The 21,823-nt window shown below is 37.6% G+C and overlaps 1 protein-coding gene across 2 annotated transcripts in view; it reads left to right on the forward strand.

Moving 5' to 3' along the window:
- synpra (synaptoporin a) overlaps positions 1-21,823 on the forward strand; it is a 380,152-nt gene that overhangs the window by 248,432 nt on the left and 109,897 nt on the right. For both annotated transcript variants that reach the window (XM_043708256.2, XM_087994404.1), the window contains one exon: positions 15,206-15,330. In XM_043708256.2, the coding sequence (XP_043564191.1) occupies positions 15,206-15,330 (125 nt within the window). The remainder of the gene's footprint in view (positions 1-15,205; positions 15,331-21,823) is intronic.

Raw genomic sequence — 21,823 nt, forward strand, 5'->3', positions numbered from 1 at the left:
GTTTCCTGGTCTGGAGGGAAGCTCTTAAGAGGAAAGGCTGAGAGACTTGGGTCTGTTCTCATTAGAAAGAAGACGGCTAAGAGGGGATTTGATAGAGACATACAAGATGATCAGAGGATTAGATAGGGTAGACAGTGAAAGTCTTTTTCCTAGGATGATGACGTCAGTGTGTACAAGGGAGCATAGCTACAAATTGAGGGGTGATAGATTTAAGACAGATGTCAGAGGCAGGCTCTTTACACAGAGAGTGATAAGGATGTAGAATGCCCTACCTGCCAATGTAGTTAATTCAGCCACATTAGGGAGATTTAAACAATCCTTGGATAAGCACATGGATGATGATGGGATAGTGTAGGGGGATGACCTTAGAATATTCACAGGTCGGCGCAACATCAAGGGCCAAAGGGCCTGTTCTGCGCTATATTGTTCTATGTTCTATGTTCTACGTTCTAATGTGCTGCGGGCAAATGTACAGTTTGTCAGAATGACTGATTTCTGTGATTTTAACCCCTCATTCACACCAAAGTCCATGTGCTCCTGAGAATTCACATTCATCCCTGCATGTCTGTGAATACCCTGCAGGTTTATTAACCTAAAATAAAAATATTTTCTCTATAAACACCCTTATTCTATTACCTGTTAATACAACACACAATGAATACTTTCATTGAAATACACAAACTCAATAACTAGCTTGATTAGAAGAGAGCACTCAGTAGAGTGCATACTTCCATCATACTGTGTTAACTCAACATTACTATAATTAAACAGGTTTAAATTGAGGACTTTCTCTTCTATCAGGATGTTGCTCTGGAACTACACAACTAAAAGAAGAAATCTCTGTCTCAATGGGGAGGCTTCCAGTCAATCTACATCCACCAATCTGCTCTGAAAATATTTCTCACGTGTTGACACCTGCAAACATCATTGCAGCCACAGAGACATTCGGCAACATGCTAAAAGTATCAACAGCAATCTGAATTAAACAACCTACAATATTCTAAACAATTGTAGTCAATTTGCCTAATCATCCAATCCTTTAAAAAATTCCACTATCTGATCTGCCGCTTTTCCAAAAACCCATCAGTTCTTCGTTGAGCCACGACCTGTGCATTAGGTTTTGTTCAACCTGACCATTGATTTTTGTGATATATTGTTTGTAGACAAATGGGCTGGCTGGGTGAAAATATTACCCCTACCCACCTTCAGAAGAACTGTTGAATTGTGACCTTATCTTGGCATGCATGGGAATAATTGCTGAAGAGTTATGGTGCAGAAGGAGGCCATTTGGTCCATCATGTCTGCACCAGCTCTCCGAATGAGCATTGTAACTTAGTGCCATGCTCCAGCCTTTTCCCATACCTTTGCATTGTTTCTATTCAAATAATAACCCAGTGTTCTATTCAATGCTGAACTTCAATCTGCCTCCACCACACACCCAGGCAGTGCATTTTAATAAATGCGTTTAAGAAGGATCACTGAATTCATTCTGCATATTTTATTTGACATAACTGTACTTTGAAGACACAGGAATTGTTTAATGTAATCACCTTTCTTCTTAATTAACCATACAAAGGAATACATGTGTTTTATACAGGTGGCAAAGAATAAAAATTTCAAGTAAAATAATTCAATTACTTATTTCACACAATACTGAGATTTAACACTTTTCCATTAATTTGTCTTTCTTGATTATTAAATCGTGAAAGTAATGACTGTTTAACATCTCTTCATATTAGAAATGGTTTGTAACAGAATTATCAATTAAATCTGAGAACACAATCGGGGTTAGTTTTGACTTATGTGACAGTGTAGTGAGTCACAGCAAATCAGAAGCCTGTTTGAAGTAATTGAAAATAAAAATCAGAATAGCTGATTCGTTAGTATCCATTTTCCATATTGCACAATCTCAAATGATCAGCTATGCTTGACATACTGGGCCTAACTTAAACTCAATCAAACTCGTGTCTGATAATGTATAATACTTTTAAGTGGAATTCAAATTGGGCATACTATGACAAATTACATCATATAGAATACTTCCGTCATAACTTGCCACTCTTTGCCCCTTTTTATCTTATTTAAATAAATGACTTAGATATGAGAATTCATTGCAGTATTTTTAATTTTGCTGATGGCACAAAACTAAGTTGGAATGCAAGTTGTCAAGAAGATGCATGAAGGTTTCCAACAGAATTGGACAACTTATATGAATAGGCAGGAACACGACAGATTATATTAATAAGTACGACATTTTAGACAAAAAGACAGATATTTCTGAATGGTGAGAGGTTGGGGAATTAGGTACCCAAAGAAGCCTGAGTGTACTTATTCTCTCACTAAAAGCTAGAATGCAAGTACAACTATCAATAACAAAATAAACTAGTATGTTTGTTTTCATCACAAGGGGATTTGAGTTTAGCAAAAATGTCCTGTTGCAACTGATGAGAGCTTTGGTGAGTCTGTATGTGTAGTTCTATGAACAGTTTTGGTCTCCTTATCTAAAGAATGGAATAGCTGCCAAAGAAGGAGAGCATCAGAGGTTCACCACACTAATCCTGGGATGGAGGATCAATTATGAGGAGAGATTGAGGAAACTGGACCTATACTCTATAGTTATGAATAATGTGAGATGATGTGATTAAGACTTACAAAGTTCTTGCATGGAAAGTTGGGGATAATGAAGATAGGACATTTCTCTGGTTGTTGACTCTAGAATCTGTGGACATAGTCTCAGAATAAGGGGTAGTCCAGATGAGAAGAAATTTCTTCATACTGATTGGTGAATCTTTGAAATTCCCTACATCAGACAGCTGTAGAAGCTCAATTATTGAGCATGTTCGAGACGTTAATAGTTATCCAGACATTGATCATATCAAGTGATACAGAAATAGTGCAACAAAGTGGCATTGAGGTAGGATATTTGTCATGATCTAATTAATTATGGCGGAGCAAGCTCAATGAGCTGAAGGCCCATTCCTGTTCCCGTCTTCCAACTAAGTTCACATGGTATTGTTTTATCACGTTTTGATTTCTCCTGTTGTTAGCTTTCCTCTTCTCTTACCCCAGAATACAGTGTTACTTTCAACGTCTACTTACTGTCACAACAATTCCCCTATCTCCACTAATTTCTCCACTAATCTCCACCTCTTTCTCTAATCTTCATTCACAAATTTATTCTGCCTTTGTCTCAGTCCATTGCTATGTGAGACCCGCAAATAAATTATTTCACCTTTTACATCCCGTAGCTGAGAAATCCTTGTTTTTTCTTTCTCCGCAGAATCAATTAATTATTAATTTATTAGGGTTGTCATTGATTGATGAGAAAATAATAATACATTTTCCAATATTGTCATAGCACTATAGGAACTAGAACACTGGGGTTCAATAAAACATTAATTTTCTAATTTAGTTTGATAAAGTGTAATGGGTTTTTTTCCTGTATAAATTAATTCTTTTTAACCTGAATCATTTTTATGGTATCATTTCCTGTACATTATTCAGAAGAGCTGTACTACAGGTAGAAAGAAAAATCATAATTGATAGCAATCAGAAATTAAAACATAAAATGGAGGAGACCAATTCGCATCTGAAAGTTTAAAAAAAACTAGATCTATACCAGTGAATAGCCTTGCAAATTACGCTAATCTATATTTCTTTTTCACCTGCTGATCAACTTACACACTTTCTGTTTACTTTTTAATTTTCTACTTCAATCAGACTCTATTCAACATAGCTTTATGTTGTAGTAGCAATATTGTCATTAATTGAGCTGTCATTTCTCCTGAGGAATCATCGCCTCCCATGCACTACAACTCATGAAAATAACACACATAGCTGACTGCTAATTCTGTTCTATTCCCTATTGCAACATTAAAGTTTGTATGAAAGTTAGTAAACTATTTTATATGTTTCTTAAATGTTTCATTTACTATACCAGTGCCATTTAATGTTGTTATAAATATTTAAACTTTTTGAGGCTAGTAGATCTATTTAACAATACATATTGGATCATTAATTCACTGATGCTGCATGATACTTGGAACAATTTTGTTTACGAAACTGCTGACGTCAACAAGACTGAGATTTTGCAAATCATTTCTTTGCCTCCTCAAAGTTATTTTTTCACTTACTGAATCCCCTTATTTGGAGTTCCAACCAACAAGTCGTCCAAGAATTCCAGTGTGTGGCTCTGAAATCACGAAATGCTAATTGTTGAATGAAAGAAAAGGGGAATGCAAAAGAGAGGCCAGAATCAGTGCAATAAGAGAATTGATAAAAGGAGTGGAGGATGGAACTGTTGCAGCACAGGACATGATAACAGAGATAAAATTATTGATGGGCTTAAGAGTTCCAATTAGTGATCTCTTCTACCCTATCTACCAAAGACATACATTGTCAATATATTGGTTGAGGTGACTCTCAGTCATCCAGCATGGTCACCCAAAAGCAGTGGCACCTCTGAATGTGTTAGCATTTGGGTTCTGTATTTATTGATGATTCTCTTGTGAAATTAAAATGAAGATGAACTATATGCATTAATTTTTTAAATCATTCATTAATCCATGGCACCAGCAATCTGGAAGGAAGCCGCTCAGTGATATTTCTTTTTTTAATAAATATTTTTCTTGAAAAAAAGATTTTAAGTTTTTAACAAAAGTACAAAACCAATACAAAATAGTATGACAACTTTGTAATATAATAGCAATAATAGAAAACAAACTGCTACTCTACTCACAGAAACACAAAAAAACCCAAAAAATGACCCTGTAAAAACTACAGTTCAATAAATAACCAAGGAGAAAGAAGAAAAATAAATAAACAGACAAAATAAAATTAAACCAAGTTATAAAAAGGTAACTTAAATGATATTCAATTAAATTACTGCCCTCAGTGCAATCTCATCACAGCTCCCCATCACTGGGAGCAATTGTAAGTAGACCTGTGTATGTTCGGGATTCTTCCTCCCAGGGGCCCCCAAACCGACAGACACAGTCCTCACAGCTAAACAAAGGCCCTGAATAATATAGACGATATATCTACATTAATATAATTGAAAAAGGACCACCATGTTCTGTAAAAGAATTCCGTTTTCTGGTGCACCATATTTGTAAGGAAGTCCGGGGAATGTGTTCCATGACTATCCTACGCCAACTCGAGAGTCCTGGGGGATTCTCCAACACCCAGCTCATTAGAATGTTCTTCCTTGCGCAAAAAAAGAAAGAATATTAAACAATTTCTTCCCATGCACATCTAGGGAGGGAAGATTTGGAAGACCCAAAAGTGGGGGATACCAGATCCAAGCTAACCTCAGTTCCCAAAACTTTTACTATGCCATTCCAATACCTGCGGATCTTGGGGCATGACCACAAGTAGTGAGTAAGAGTACCAACCTCCATTTTACACTGGGGGTACATTGGGGACACTCCTGTCTTGAATTTCGCAAGTTGTTCTGGTGCCAGGTGCACCCTATGGAGTACCTTCAATTGAATAGCCTGGGTCCTATTATAAATCGAGATCTTCCTAATATTTTCCCAGATATCCTCCCATACCTCTGAGGAGATTTTCACCCCTAATTCTTCAGTCCAGGTTTTATATAGCCATTCAATGTCCTTCAAAACATTACTACCTAACAAGTGATAAAGAATTCTAACTAAGAGGACGCCTGTAGACCGAAGCACTCTCCTCTCCATGTCTAATTTGTAGGGATTAACCATCAATGTAGTCTTTTTTTGTACAAAGTCTCTAACCTGGAAGTAATGAAAGAGATCCTTCCTAGGTAGCTTGAACTTCTGGATCAGCTGACATCATGACTTCCCTGTCAAATACATCTCCCAAATAGCAGATTCCTCTGGACTCACAGAGCTTAAAGTCAGAGTCCATCGAACCTGGCTGGAATCCCAATATTCCCACAATGGGAGTCAAAAGGCAAGTTTTTTTGTCAATTGTCCTTGCCCTGCTGCATCATTCTCCATGCTTTAACAGTGTTTAGGTCAAGCGGGTTTTACAGTAATCCATAACAGTTCTCATCTTGTCCATTAGCAACAAATTAATGACGGGTCATTTTGTCTGGGAGGCCTCAATGTCGAGCCAAATTGATCACAGATCGTAACAAGCCCATTCAGCTACATAAGATAACAAGGAACTCAATTGGTACTTCCAAAAGTGCGGAAAATCTAGATGCCCCCACCCCCCCCTTTTCTCTTGCGGAAGCTGCAATTTATCCAGCTTAATAAGAGGCTGCCTATGATGCCAAATAAAAGATCCAAGCCATCTGTAAAGCCTGTGCAGAGTTTGCCTTGGCAGCATCAAAGGGAGCATTCTCATGGGATATAATAAGTGAGGAAGAATATTCATCTTAACCAAAGCTATCCTGCCCAACCAAGATATCGGAAGATCTTCCCAACATCGAAGGTCCTGCTTGATTTACTCTAGCAGCTGCTCATAATTGCCTTTATATAATTGGTCAAAAACCAGGGTAATAAAAATGCCTAAATACAGAAAACCTCCCTGTGGCCACCGGAAGGGGAAGTGAGTTCTATCCCCAAAGTCGGATATACTAGTAAGACCCCCCCACAGGCATGGCCTCTGATTTCATGAAATTAATTTTATACCCTGTAAGCAAACCAAATAGATTAATCACTTGTATTAAGTGGGGCACTCAGTGATATTTCAAGGGATTATCAGTTCTGTTCATATAAGTCTCTAATCAGCTATTTTGTGGTTGCATTGACTACCCCAATCGAGTTTCAAATGTCCCTTTAAACTGACCCTTTAAAGCTATAAGACAACTTCTGAGCTCTGTCAACAACAGGTAGCCTACCAACAGTGTGCTATTTAGTTTGCTATTGGAGGTTGTGAATCCTGAAGAGGAGGAGCAGCAAGTCAGATTGTAGACTTACAACTACTGTGAGAAGAGGAGAGGATAGGAGGCATTACATTATGTGAATCTACAGAAACAGAGTATCCTATCTATATTTTACTGAGGAGCAATATGCTTGGTACCTCACTTCACCAGGAAGGCCATGACAGAACTATATCACAATTTCTTGATTTCTATATGCAAAAATGCATTTTACTGATACGTTATCCATAAGTTCAATACAAAATAATTAAAGTCAAGTATTATAGAAAACACAATTGAAAGAGGTCACTTGCCACAAGTTAACAGCTCCTTGGTTTGTTATGGCCTAAGACAGTAGCCTTTCCCCACTTCACCTTGGTGGGACTGAATTGGGTTGGGATATCTGGTCGGCATGAACAAGTTGGACCTAAAGTTCTGTTTCCGTGCTGTATGACTCTAAAGGTGTGATTAATCATGTCACTGAACTTCTTCTAGCATTGTAACAATGCTTCTCTCAATGACCTGTTCAAATATCTCTGCTCACTGGTTTCAGTCAACTTACCATGAGATCATTTGGTTGCCTTTAGTAGCATCACCTCTTTCTTCCTGATCAACTCCTCCACCAAATCCTCCAGTGCAGCATCTCAGAATCAGGACTGTTTTTACTGGAGCGTCGGAGGTTGAGGGGTTACCTTATAGAGGTTTATGAAATCATGAGGGGCATGAATAGAATAAAGTTAAAAATCACACAATACCAGGTTATGGTCCAACAGGTTTAACTGGAAGCACTAGCTTTTGGAGTGCTGCACCTTCATCATGTGGTTGTGGAGTAGCTCTGAAAACTAATGCTTCCAATTAAACCTGTTGGACTAATACCTGGTGTTGTGTGATTTGTAACTGTGTACATCCCAGTCCAACACCGGCATCTCCAAATCATGGATAGGATAAATAGACAAGGTCCTTTCCCTGGGGTGGAGGAGTCCAGAACTAGGGAGCATAGATTTCGGGTGAGACAGGAATGATATAAAAGGCACCTAAGGGGCAACATTTTCACACAGTGTAGTGGGTGTATGGAATGAGCTATCAGAGGAAGTGGTGGAGGCTGGTATGACTACAGCATTTAAAAGACATCTGGATGGATATATGAATAGGAAGGATCTATGAATATGAACAGGAACTTGACTGATTTTTATGCTTTATGTCATTGTCATAAGTATTACGTAAAAACAAATCACCCTTCTCCTTTAAGAGCTGCAGAGTGCTTTTGAACGGTGTCACTGGTAACCCAATTGTCCAACCCCCATTTGATGAACTTTTAATAGGTAGTGATTATGGCACCATGTCAGTGTGAATCAAATAAGGAACACACATCAGTTTGGTTGTCTCTGTCTCTATTCAGGAATTCATTTCCAGTGCTAATTGTGGCAAGTTTTTAACTTCTTGGGTCAATATTTCTGAGTTTTTAAAGCAAAGGCTAACAGTTTCCCATAGGGAGTGAAGGAAGATAACCATTTTCATGGGTACTTGAAGATAGGAATAGAAATTACTGATAGATGCAGTAATATAATTATCTGTGCCACTAAATGTGAGTGGCACAGGAAGCTCTGGTTTTGTGACATTCAGATTTTTAGTTAGGCCACTGGAGAAGTATTCCATCTGATCACCCATTTCAAGCGAAACCAAACCAGCAATCAAACCTGTTCTGTCCACAGCATTAGGCTTCTATCACAGAACTGACATCGAAAACAATTACAGAGAAGATTCTGATTTAGTCAGTCACCTCCTCTGCCCCTTCATGGATCAACACCCTATTTCGTTTATGTGTCTGTTAGTGCCTTGGTAAAATCCTTTTTATTAAAGGTGACAACTGGTATTGTTTTTCTTGGAAGAGATAAAGCTTGGGCAATGGGTAAATAAAGATATAATGGAAATATTTTAAAATGTCATGAGACAACTATTGCATAAGCAATGAAAAGCAACTAATTAATATGAGTAACGTAAGAAATACAAATCAATTTTTACGATAAAAATGTCATATAAAAGAACAATGAGGTTAGAATTAGGATTGATCAATCATTGGTAAGATAATTAGAACATTTTAATTTCATGACAGAGGCCATTCTGAGGATGGCTTTCCAATCATAATTCGATTGATGGCTACAAGTTGTCATCCATTCATAGTTAATGGACAAAAAATATAGCCCAGTGTATCTGTACATGAGCTTTTTGATAGCATGAGAAAGTATATGCTTAAGGCATATTATGTTGTCAAAGATGACAGATATAATCACTTTGTAAAACATTTACCATAGGCATTTCTGATTTTTTTTCTTTTTGCATGCTCTTAGAATAATCATTCTTTGAAAACTACTGCTCAGGGCTTTCTTTGGCATTTCTATTTGGAAGTAAAATCATTAGGTTGGTCTTTAGTTCATTATAACATCAGAATAATGTCTACTATGTTGACTGTATCTGGAATGTGAGCAAAGCCTAATGCTTTCTCATCATGTCATATCCAAGAAGAAAGGGATGCAGTTGTTAGTCTTCAGACAGACCCTCAGTGACCTCTCAAACTTAAAGGGTCTAAAACAATGTGTTTTTCTCTCAGTATTTTTGGAAAAAAAAGAGAAATGAAATTCAGTGTGTAGAGTTCACTTTGATTGCAATCACCTTTTCTGACTCAAATTGCTCCCAGTATTGCATCCATTTGAAATGTGTTTTTTCCCTGTGTTTGCGTTCAGACTTATTTGAAGATTAATAATCCATAATCTGCAATGCACTAAAATTTATTAAGGCTTTAAAGTGTTTGCTTTTTAAAAAGCTTTAAAAATAGCTCTGTATGTATTTGAGAATGATCATTTGGTACAGTTTGATTTATTAGTGGCAGTGGTCATATGATTGAATATCACTTTCAGTTAAGGAAGAGATAAGTGTATCTAAGATTAATATTTTAAACTTAAAGGTAGTTATGAGGGTGAGGACAGAGATAGTAAAAGTGAAATGAGAAATAATAGTTACAGAAAATAGAAGCAGGAGTAGGCCATTTGACCCTTGTGAGCCTGCTCCACCATACAACACGATCCAGCTCAATACCCTGTTCTTGCTTACTCTCCATACCCCTTCATTCTTGAGACTTAAGAACTGTATCTAATTCCTTCTTAAAAACATTGGATTTTTTTGGGCTCAACTACTTTCTGTGGCAGAGAATTCCACATGCTCACCATTCTCTGGGTGAGGAAATTACTTCTCATCCAATTCTTGTATTCTTAAAATTGGATTATGGCTTAGGGCAATAAGGAATTGCAAATATTTAAGGAAATGTTTCAGAATACTTAACAGAAGTATATTCCCATGAGAAAGAAAGAATCCAATAAAAGGACCCACCATTTGCAGCTGATTAAAGAAGTTCAAAATGCATCAAATTGAAAATAAAAGTCGACTGGTAAGTCCGAAAGTTGGATCGAATGTAAAGAACAGCAAGGAATGACTAAAATATTAATAAGGAGGGAAAAATCTGGTCAGAAATATGAAGCAGATAATGAGTTTCTTGAGATAAAATAATATGAGAATAATTTTTCTGCAGGCATTTAAAAATGAAAGGAAAATATAAAGCAAGAATTGGTCCTGTGTGCATGTCTATAGAATTAACATTGGAAAATAAGGAAATGGCAGATGAATTGAATGGATAATTTGCATCTATCTTCACTGCAGAGGATATAAATAGTATATTTATACTCACCAAGGAAAGGGTACTGAGAAAGTTATTGTAATTAAAACCTGACAAGTCCCCAGGTCCTGATGGACTTCAATCAAGTTCTTAAAAGAAGGAGCAGCTGAAATAGTAGATGCATGCGTTTTAATTTTAATTCTGTAAATTCTGGAAAGGTCCTACCAGACCAGAAACAGGTGAATGCAACTCTCCTATTCAAGAAAGAAGTATAAACAGATTAAATAATTGGCAAACATTTGGCGATGGAACTATTCCACCTTGGTAGGAAGAATAGGTAAACAGTAAATTATATAAATGGAGAGAAAGGCAACTGGGTGTTCTGGCACAAAAATGCTCATCTTCCAAGTGATACTTTGCCCCCACAAAAATTTAAGAAAATAGCAGAAACTCCAAATGATGCTTAATTCACTATTGGTATGGACTTTTTGGTGGGTAGGATATCCTTCCAGCAAGATGCCTTTAAAATTAACAAAAGCATTATTAGAATTTGAATTGATCTGAATAGGATTTGCACATAAAAGTATAAGAACATAAAAAAATTAGAGCAGGAGTAGGCCATCTGGCTCGTTGAATCCACTACACTATTCAATAAGGTCGTGGCTGATCTTTTTGTGGACTCAATTCCACTTACCCACCTGCTCATATAACTTTTAATTCCTTGACTGTTTAAAAATCCATTCATTTTTGCCTTAAAATCATTCAACAAGGTAGCCTCAACTGCTTCAACGGGCAGGGAATTCCATAGATTCACAACCCTTTGGGTGAAGAAGTTTTTCCTCACCTCGGTCCTAAATCTGCTCCCCCTTATTTCCAGACAATGCCCTCTAGTTTTAGTTTCATCCATCAATGGAAACAACCTCCCTGCTTCTATCTTATTTTGTTCTTCCATAAGATTCCCCCTCGTTCTTCTAAATTCCAATGAGTATAGTCCCAATCTACTTAATCATATGATCTTTTGTATCTGTTGTATTGATTTTGGTCACATTTTGCTGAAATAGACATTGCAATTGAATGGAAATGCCAGTTATTTACTCCAAGTGGAATACTGTTTTCAGTTTTGGGTACCACACTACAGGAAGACCTTGCAAGGGTTGTAACACAAATTCACCACAACGTACAGGAGTATAGAGGGTTAATTTGTACTTTCACCAAGTACAGAATAAGAGGAAATAATATAGTTTAGGTGTTTAATTTAATCACAAGACTGATTGTTTGAGATTGAGGGGAACTATTTTCTCTGGTGATGTATTCTGGAATAAATGAATGTCACTTTGAAATTAGAACTGTTGAAGAAGTAATTAGTGAAAGTATAATGTGAATTTGGAATTGCTCACTCTAAAAACTGTTGGCGCTCGATGAATTGAACATTTCAAAATGTGGATCAATAGATTTTGGTTTGGAAAGTGCTTTAAGAGTTGTTGAACCAAGGCAGATAAGTTGAGTTAAGGTCCAGATCAGTCATGGTCTAATTAACTGTCAAACTTGAGAGGCTGATTACTTGATCCCTACTCCTGTAATCCTGTCGATTAGTGACATAGGTTCCTGTGGAAGTTTCTTATGTGGTATGTTTGGGGAATGGGCAGTCCAGTGTCACAAAAGGACCCTGTATCAAGAATTTGTTATTTACAGTTAGCTATTTTAATCAGCCTTTAACATTTCCAGTGTTCATCCTGAGCAGCATTGGAGCAGTGTGATCACATATATCATTTCCTCTAATATACGAACAACCATGTTAGCTCTTGAGCAGCAATTTAACACCTATCAAATGGACACAACAATGATTGATTTTTAGATCAAGGTGTAAATGCTTTCTAACAATCATTATATTTCTTTCTGGGCGAGCAGATATCCCAGACAAATCCCATAAATATCTTTGAACTGCTTAATGTCTGTGAAACCTACAGACATTAATTGTAATTGTAATTGTAACAAATTAACAGAATTGGTTTAGTGGTAAGAGACAGAAGGTGGTGTTAGAAGGCTGTTTGACTAGAGGTCAGTGGCATACTACAAGAATCAGTACTGAATCCCTTATTGTTTACATACATATAAATAATATTGATGACAATGTAGAGGTGATAATGAGTGTGTTTGTGGTTGATGCACATTGACCAGATGGTTGAGAGTGAGGAGGAAGGTTTTAAGACACAAAATGTGTTGATCAGATCAATGGCAAATGGAATGTCAAGAGCTGATGCACTTTGGAAGAAGGAAAAGACAAGGGAGTGCTCAATGAATGATAGGACACTCTAAAGCTCAGAAGAACAGAGGGATATTTGTCCAGAGACCCCAGAAGGACAGGCTAACAGGTAGTTTAAGGAGCCATATGGGGCACTTGCCTTCATCATTTATGACATAGACATAGAACAGGGAGGTTACGTTGAAGCTGTACAAAATTTTAGTTAGGCCGTGCTGAAGTATTGTGTGGCAGTTCTGGTCACCACAATTTAGAAAGGATGTGATTGCACTGGAAGGGTACAGAAGAGATTCAGCAGGATGTTACCTGAGTTGGAACTTTTTCACTAGGCTGGTAGGTTCAGTTGCTTTCTTTAGAGCAGAGACGGTTGAGGGAGGACCTGATAGAGGCGTATAAGATTTATGAGTATCATGGACAGGGTAGATAAGAAGCAGCTATTCCCCTTAATTGAAGGGTCAATACAGGGGGGTATAATTTTAAGTTGAGGGGAAGGAGAATCAGAGGGGATTTGAGGACAAATGTTTTCACCCAGAGTGTGGTGGGAATCTGGAATGCACTGTCCTGGAGGGTAGTTGAGGTAGAAAATCTTACAACCTTTAAAAGGTGTGCGGATGAGCATAACATTCAAGGGTAGGGGCCAAGTACCTTGGGAAATGGAATTTGTGTGGATGGGCTGGCACAGAATCGATAGGCCAAAGGCCTATGACTTTATGACACCTACCAAATACAGAGATGTTGTTCTCAAAGTTAAACTATTTGGAATGCAAAGCAGGTAGCAAAAGCAACTAAAACCCACAAGAATGGCTTACTGAACTTGAATTCATTAAAAACATTGTCATGTGCCTTGGGGGGAAATGTTTCTTTCATTTAGGATATTGAAGTTCTGACTTGCTAAGTATTTCAATGCTTTTCACCTGCTGCTTTCCATGTAAGTGAGAACAACATGAGGTAATTATATCACTCATTATATTTGCCAGACACTCCATTCACTCTACAATTTGAGACTTTTCATGTTTTCAGAGTAGTTTAAAATATTGCTGTGGTTCTGTTCGCCGAGCTGGAAGTTTTTGTTGCAAACGTTTCGTCCCCTGGCTAGGCGACATCATCAGTGCTTGGGAGTCTCCTGTGAAGCACTTCTGTGGTGTTTCCACCGGCATTTATAGTGGCCTGTCCCTGCCGCTTTCGGTTGTCAGTTTCAGCTGTCCGCTGTAGTGGCCAGTATATTGGGCCAGTTTAAAATATTGCATAAATCAAGCATTGTATTCTATGGTTCTTGATTCTTGTAATTATAATTCTTCCAAAATGAATTTGACTCCTTGAACTATGGTCTGACAGTGTGGAGTTATCCTGCCTTTTCAATCTGCCTTTTCATATTAGGCATCCCATCTGGGTTCCAGCACTCCGTTTTAGGATTAAAAGATGTTGTTAATTTTTTTAATGTACAGTACACACATAAAAATTCTGATTGTGGGAAATGGTAGTCTGTTGCAATAAATACCTTTATGTGATGAGCCCAAGACGAGAGAGTTTGAATAAAATCTACACTGTAGTTAATCTATTCTTTACTTATTATTTTATCATATCCATTCAGTCTGCCATATGCAATGTTTCTCAAATAGTGTCTACATTTTAAAATTTCAGACAGTAATCAGGTGACATAGTTTTCAGTTTATATTTTCCCGAGCAGTGCGCACAGTCGGTAGCCTTCTGTCTTGTGAAACAACTTGCCTTGATGGTCAACACCATATGCAAAATATTAAAATCAATTGCTTAGTCAATGGAACATGACATGGCAAATTATTTCTAAAACAAATTACTTAAATAGGTATGGAAGGAAGAAAGTGAAACTACAAATTAGATTGGTCATTTTGTCCTTCATTTAATTTTTTAGCATTATCATTTTCTGACTATACTGTTGAATCAAAATGTGTTTTGAATTACTACTTACTTGTCTCTATTTGTTTGTTTCCAGTTTTGAATTCATTTTGATGTGCTCCACATTAGCCCCTGAGATTTAATGTGTGCGCTTTGTGATTCACATTCGAATTTTGATAGAGGATGAACAAAAACATTTTCACAGACTGAACCTTTGGTTTATGTATATTGTAACTGTAAATGTTTCATTCTGGGAAAGAAACTATGTTTTTAAAATGATTTGATAACTGAATTTACATTATTTTGAGCAAGATGTATGCAGTTTGGGTACTTGTCTTCAGCCCCCAAGCCTCGCAATTCATGAATGACCGATCATGAATGAACCGATCAATCTGTTCTGATTACAGACAAATATTTTCTAAATGAGCCATGTTACAAATGTATTATTTTACAAATTAAATTCTCTATTTGACCTTGTCATAGAAAGTGATGTGCTAGACATTTAAGTTTTCAAATACAAAGTTATGTCAGAAAGGTTAAATATTTTTTCTCCTTACAGATTTTTGCAATCTTTGCATTTGCAACATGTGGTGGCTACTCTGGAGCACTGAAAGTCAGTGTGGACTGTGTGAACAAGTCAGAAAGTAACCTGAACATTGAGATAGGATTTTCGTATCCTTTCAGGTATGTTTTTAAGCTCATGCTGTGTTATTATACCATAAATCAACATAGAAACACTTAAACCATTCATCTATGAGCTTACCACCACCTTCTCAAGAGCAACTAAGGATGGACAATAAGTATTGGCCTAGCCAGCAATGTCCACATCCCATTAATGTTTCTTTTAAAGACTTTGAGATATCTGTACGAGGTTCTACAATATGAATTCATTATGCTTCAGAATTTTTATGGATTATTTTCTTAATAATCTTCAAAAGTGAATTGATAAATTATTTAACCTTGACATTGTATTTAGATGAGAGTACTTTTGATGACATTTAAAATTGACAGTTCTCCTTCATAAAGCAACATGGTTTGGTGGTAGTTGTAAAATAGGAAGCAATCTTTATATGCAAATGAAAATCTAGAATGAAATAAAAATTGGTACATCATCTTTAAATCATGTTATGTATTGAGGGTGAGATAACTTTGTATTAGTTAAATGCATTATTTTCTGCATCATTTTCTTTGTTATGATGGACGAGGTCTGCACAAGGTTTACACCCATCAGAAGTTACACAACTTTCAAAGGTATCACATTTCTGAACTATCACTTCTGTAAGGTATAATAGTTCAAATAGCCACTTGTTTATTGAATTGTCAATATGAGATATAATTGGTTGCCTAAATATGAATGTATTAAAATTGACAAAAAGTGACAGTCAGAAAGAAGTTTTCCAGTGTTCAATCAATTGCACACTTATGTTCTAAAGTTACTTTTTCACTAACCATCATTTGTCATAAATTGAAGAAAGTTATTCTAATTCTGAATCATAGAATCGTGCAGTGTAGATAGGGGCCATTTGGCCCATCGAGTCTGCAACAACTCTCCAAAGAGCATCCCACCCGGATCCTATCCCTGTAACTCTACATTTACCATAGCTAACCCTACACTGCACAAACCTAGACACTGCAGTACAATTTAGCATGGTCAATCCACCAAGCTTGCACATCTTTGGATTCTGGGAAGAAACCAGAGTACCCAGTAGAAACTCACACAGACACGGGCCGTAAGCCCCAGCAAAATCTCTCACCAAATCTTTACAAATGTGCCTGATTAAGCATCATACCGTGCCTATGGTGTCCATCTCACCTGCTTCTTTCATCATTCTCCCACTTGGGATACTGGGATGTAACAGTATCCCTCTTTGAAACCTGGACATGAAGTTTCCCACCAGGACCAGCCGTGTAGGCCATGGCACTCAACCATGCCAACCTGGGGTAAGTTACCATTTGGCCAGTGTAATCTCAGCTGTCTGGAGGAATGCACAGAATTGTAGAAAGAACGTCAATGACCTTCTCCACTCCACCAGTCTAAGAGCCACCATCTTCTCTCCAATACTTCACATTCACAAATTGCACCCATCACCCACCAATGCTCATGCTGTACCACTTTCATTATTGCCTGCAACATCATCCCTACTCATTTTCACTTACCACTGAAACCACTAACCCTGCATGCCTACTAACTTGCTCAGGACACCTCCCCACCTGCATCATAAATAACAGCTGTGCCACCCCCACTTTCATCTCCTTAATTACCTGCCTCTCTCTCAGTTCAGAAGTAAAACAGCCCACATGAGGGGTGAGGTTTATAAAGGGTGAATAGCCAAGGTTTTTTTTTAACCAGTTTAGAGGAGTCCAAAACTAGAGGGCATAGGTTTAAGGTGAGGGTGGAAAGGTTTAAAAAGGACCTGAGGGGCAACTTCCTCAGAGGATGGTGCCTGTACGGAATGAGCTGCCAGAGGAGGTGGTGGAGGCAGTTGCAGTTACAGTTAAAAGGCATCTGGTTGGGTATATGAATTTGGCAAATGGGACTAGATGAGTTTCGGATATTTAGTCGGTATGGACGAATTGGACTAAAGGGTCTGTTTCCATGTTGTATAACGTTTTGACAGTATAACTCTAATAGGACAAAAACAAGTCAAGATAGTGGTGGGCTGCTTGACATAAGGCTCTCAACCCTTTAAGCAGAAAGTATCTTGACCTGATAGCCCCATGGAGTGACTGACTATTTTCAAGCTACTGGACTGGTATTGGAGGCTTCGCTTGGCTTAATAAGCCAGGATCCCTGACCAGACTATCTCTCTTGACTTGATTGAGGTTGGTGACAACCATGACAAGCTTCCTGGTTTTGTGTCTGCACTAAATAATAAGCTGCTATTGTCTGGTATTTTCACCTCTGGCTGAGGGACAAGGTGCAAAAAAGCACAGCCAGGCAAGACAGTGTGGTGTGAGTGTCCAGATAGGCTGAAAGTGAGTGAGCACTAAGAGATGAAGCAAACAAACCTAAGATGCAACTTGGTCCAGTCCATGAGCTTTGTGTGTGTTCCTGATGATCATTTCAAACATCCCAATTTACACAATTATGCATTAAATATTGTTCTAAATGTGAATGAATTTTGCAGCCAGATGTTTATCAGAATGCCCTGGAATTTAATTCTGGCCAATAACCATGGTACCAGGTTTGTTCCATAAAAAAATATGTATTTACTTTTCATAAGTTGCATTGCTTGTTGTCTTTTCTTCAAGTTTCTGAAATACAATAAGGTTAATTACAAACAAAAACCTTAGCTAAATCTAAAGGAAGCCTGGAAGCGTCTACATGCATTATCTGTAACACTCACTCAAATTAAGAGCAATGTTGCTATAATGTTATTACAACAGCCTCTTAGAACCACAAAGGAAAGAAAAAATCTTCAAGTTTTCAGTGACAGACAACATAATTTTCTGCATATTTTAAGTGTCAAATCCTATTACACCCCCATTCTAGAGGGATACTCCTTAGGATTTCCATTCATATTAAATCAAACAATGAATTTTGAACAACTAAAACATGATTTTTGTCATGGTTTATTCTTGGGCCAATTTACTCCACTTTTTAAAGGGATGCTTCACACAATTAAACACCAACAACTTTAAAATATAAACGACAGACTACAGAGCATTAATGAATATCTATTGGCACCAACTGGTAGGCATAGGATAGTTTCACATGCACAGCCAAGACTTGCACATAAGCATTTTTCCCTCTCATTTGTTTTTAATAATTCTAAATTACTGTGGTGCTTTAAACTTTCTGCTAATTATTTTAACTCCCAACTTCATTTATTGTTTTAATTTTACTCATAGCTAAGTGGGAGTGAAAATAACAAATTGTTTTTCTCTGTGGCCACACACAGTAGCTGGAGTGTCGTCTACTGAAAGGGGAGCTTGCTTTTTGTCATCTTAAAAGCTACGGCCTGTCCAGTTTCCTGTTAAATTCCAACATCCTAAGCTCACACACAGAGCGGTCTGCTTGCCTATGTGATTCTCTCATTGCCCAAGCTACTGCAATTGTTCTTTTCCTGAGTCAGTCTTTCTACCACTGACTTTTACACAGAATTACTTCCTTTCTCCTCTTTCACTTTTGTCCATTTTTCTCATTTCTTATGCTTATCTGGAACCCCTGACAGTTCACAGCCTTCCTTAATTATTTTATTCAGGAACTTTAATTTAAATTTTCAAGAATTAATTGAGTGACCCCCAGCCTAAGTTTCTGTCTGCCACGTCTGATGTTACATTTATAGCCTGATGATCTGTCTTCAGGAGATGGCCTGTCCCATGTTTACCTCACCAGGTAAGGACAGGATTCCCTCCCATTTTACCGTCAGCTGTTTGTCAACACACTTCATTTTCCCTAAGCACAGTTACACCTTTTATACCCATGTGGTATCAAGCTGTCTCAAATCACTGTAAAGAAAATAAGAGAAAGTGTTAGAGAAGGTCTGTCAGCATCTGTAGAGAGAGAAACTGACTGGCTGAGTTTCTCCAGCATTTTGTATTTTTGCTTTTGATTTCCAGCCTTCATATTTCTTTGATTTTGATTTGATTTATTTTACTGCACAAACAGTCTTGTCCTCTGATTCAGCTATTCAAATTGCCCCATTAGTTGCCATTTCAAATGCTGACCCAAAATCTAATGGATAGTGAAACAAACCTGCTCATCCTTCCTCTGATGTTAGTATATTGAGACAATGATATTACAAAAATCCTGCTCACAATGTCAAATTATTTGTTGTTTAAATATAGCCACTTTGTGTCTTAGATTCAACAATTTATTCAGAGATTTATTCAAGTATATGCTCAGGACAGGTATCACCTGTTTGCTCAGGTTAGATTCTTTCAGGCCTCAGCTGCACCCATCTACCATGAGTCGTGAGTTCATGGAATGCCCTGCCAGTAGCAGTGGTGGACTCTCCCTCTTTATGGGCATTTAAACGGGCATTGGATAGGCATATGGAGGATAGTGGGCTAGTGTAGGTTAGGTGGGCTTGGATCGGCACAACATCGAGGACCAAAGGGCCTGGACTGAGCTGTATTCTTCTATGTTCTATATTCGATGTTCAACTCTATTACAATTTACATTCTTAACTAGGATCTCTAGGAATAGAATATATTTTCAGCTACATTGCTCATCATGCTAAAAAAAGTGTCCATAACTACATATTCTAAACTAATTGGTGTGCTTTTAGATTTCCACTGTAATCAACTAACTCACTTCAAGACATTCTACAGTAAACTTTGATCATGACCTTCAAAGTTTTGATGCCAACTTCCTGATGCTCCTTCAGGTTGTGAATGATAACTAAAAGGTGGAAATCATTTTCTGCCCCAATTGTTAATTATTTCTTTGAATATTTAGCATATAAAATTTGAACACTGATCTCATTGTATTCCTTGGAAATCGATATCTTTGCATCTTTCTTGAAACTTTGGATTAACCTTTCCACTACCATTTTTGCTGTAGCTTTGGTAGAGGCACTGCCTCAGGGAATGTCATTGAAGAATAGATCGTTGCAAAAAGAGACTGATCCCAACTTTTGGTTTTCGTTAGGGCCGTACACAATGTATAAGACTCTGCTAAACAGTTCTTTGAAATCTCTTGCTGGATATTGAAGGCGCAGGCTTATTGATGGTTGCGGTTTCCTCACTCTTGAATGTGTACATTGTGTCTGGAATATTTAAACACATTTTTATGTAATCCTAGCCAATAGAAATGCTTTAGCGTTTTAGCCTGCATTTTCCAAGTAACATTTGACCTGCCATTGAAATTTCAAGAGCCACTCATAGAACTATGTCACGATACCCAGATAGAACTAATAGTCCAGTGATGTGCAGGGAACATAGATTGGCCATGCTGAATTTCTCGTAGTGTCCAGGGATGAGCAGGTTAGTTGGATTACTCATGGGAAATGCAGGGTGGTAGGGTAGGAGAGGTTGGTTTGGGTGGGATGCTGTTAGGAGGGTTGGTGTGGACTCGATGGACCGAATGGCTGCTTCCACACTGTAGAGATTCTGTGATTCTATGATTCTTGAATTTCTGACATTTCTTCATCAGCTGGCCTTTGTTGTGATCTTTGTTTGCTTATTATTGTCTTTTGAAATAATAATACTCAGCTAATGATTCTGATTCAATTTCTGAGTAGGCAATTTGGCACCGTTCTCTTAATACAAGATCCATCTGTTAAAGGTGATCAACTAAACACTTTCTAAAACTCTTTCTAATTCTGCATCCTTTGTATTTAATCTTTTGAAAGCAGCAGGTAACTGAATTTCAGTCACATCCTTTTCTCATAGATAAAACAAAGAACTGCAGATACTGGAGATCAGGAACAAACAAAAACAGAAATTGTTAGAAAAACTCAGCAGGTTAGGCAGTGTCTGTGAAGAGAAAACAGGGTTAATGTTTCAAGTGCAGCGACTCTTCTTCAGAATTCTTGTCATCAAGATAAATGCTATGTTTTCCTATGTAATCCTGGAGTCTGAAATCTTGAGCTATAGCATAACAGAAACATGAGCACAGACAGCAAGGGGAAACGTGTAGACAATGTAAGGTGGATTGGGCTCATAAAATAAACTTATTCCTAGACATCTTCAAAGAGCACTTTATGTAGCAATGAATCAGCCAGAAGCAGTGTCTGAGGCAGCCACTATGATTCACCAGGAGAGTGCCCATTGAACAGTCCTGCCTACACAGCAGGATGGATGGCTGTGATAATCATGGTAGTCCTTAATGTCTATCCTATTAAATCCTTCCAGCTTGACCATGTGGCATTACTAACGTCTCATAGTTCTCTGTGCATTACTACACTGAGAAACAGTAAAAGGGCATTTTGTAGTCACGACTCAAACCAGTGAGGAGAGTAGGACTTTTGATACTTTTGGCCAAGGATGGGATGTGGGGAAGAAGTTTTGAAATTGGGTGTGCTGTTGAGAGAATTACATTAGCAATGTAGCAGAGAAACAGCAAGGGACTGGTACTGGCTGGATTGCTCTGCATGGACACAATAGCTTAATAAGTTTCATTGGGGCCACAATTACTCTAATTTATTGCCATGTTATGCACAATTAATTTTAAATATTTGATTTTATCTTCTTAAATAAAGACAGCAATAAATTAAGTACTTATATCAGT

This window comes from Chiloscyllium plagiosum, unplaced genomic scaffold, assembly GCF_037043375.1.
Source record: "Chiloscyllium plagiosum isolate Xiang-an unplaced genomic scaffold, Cpla_swu_hap1 HiC_scaffold_14, whole genome shotgun sequence".
Lineage (NCBI taxonomy): Eukaryota > Metazoa > Chordata > Chondrichthyes > Orectolobiformes > Hemiscylliidae > Chiloscyllium > Chiloscyllium plagiosum.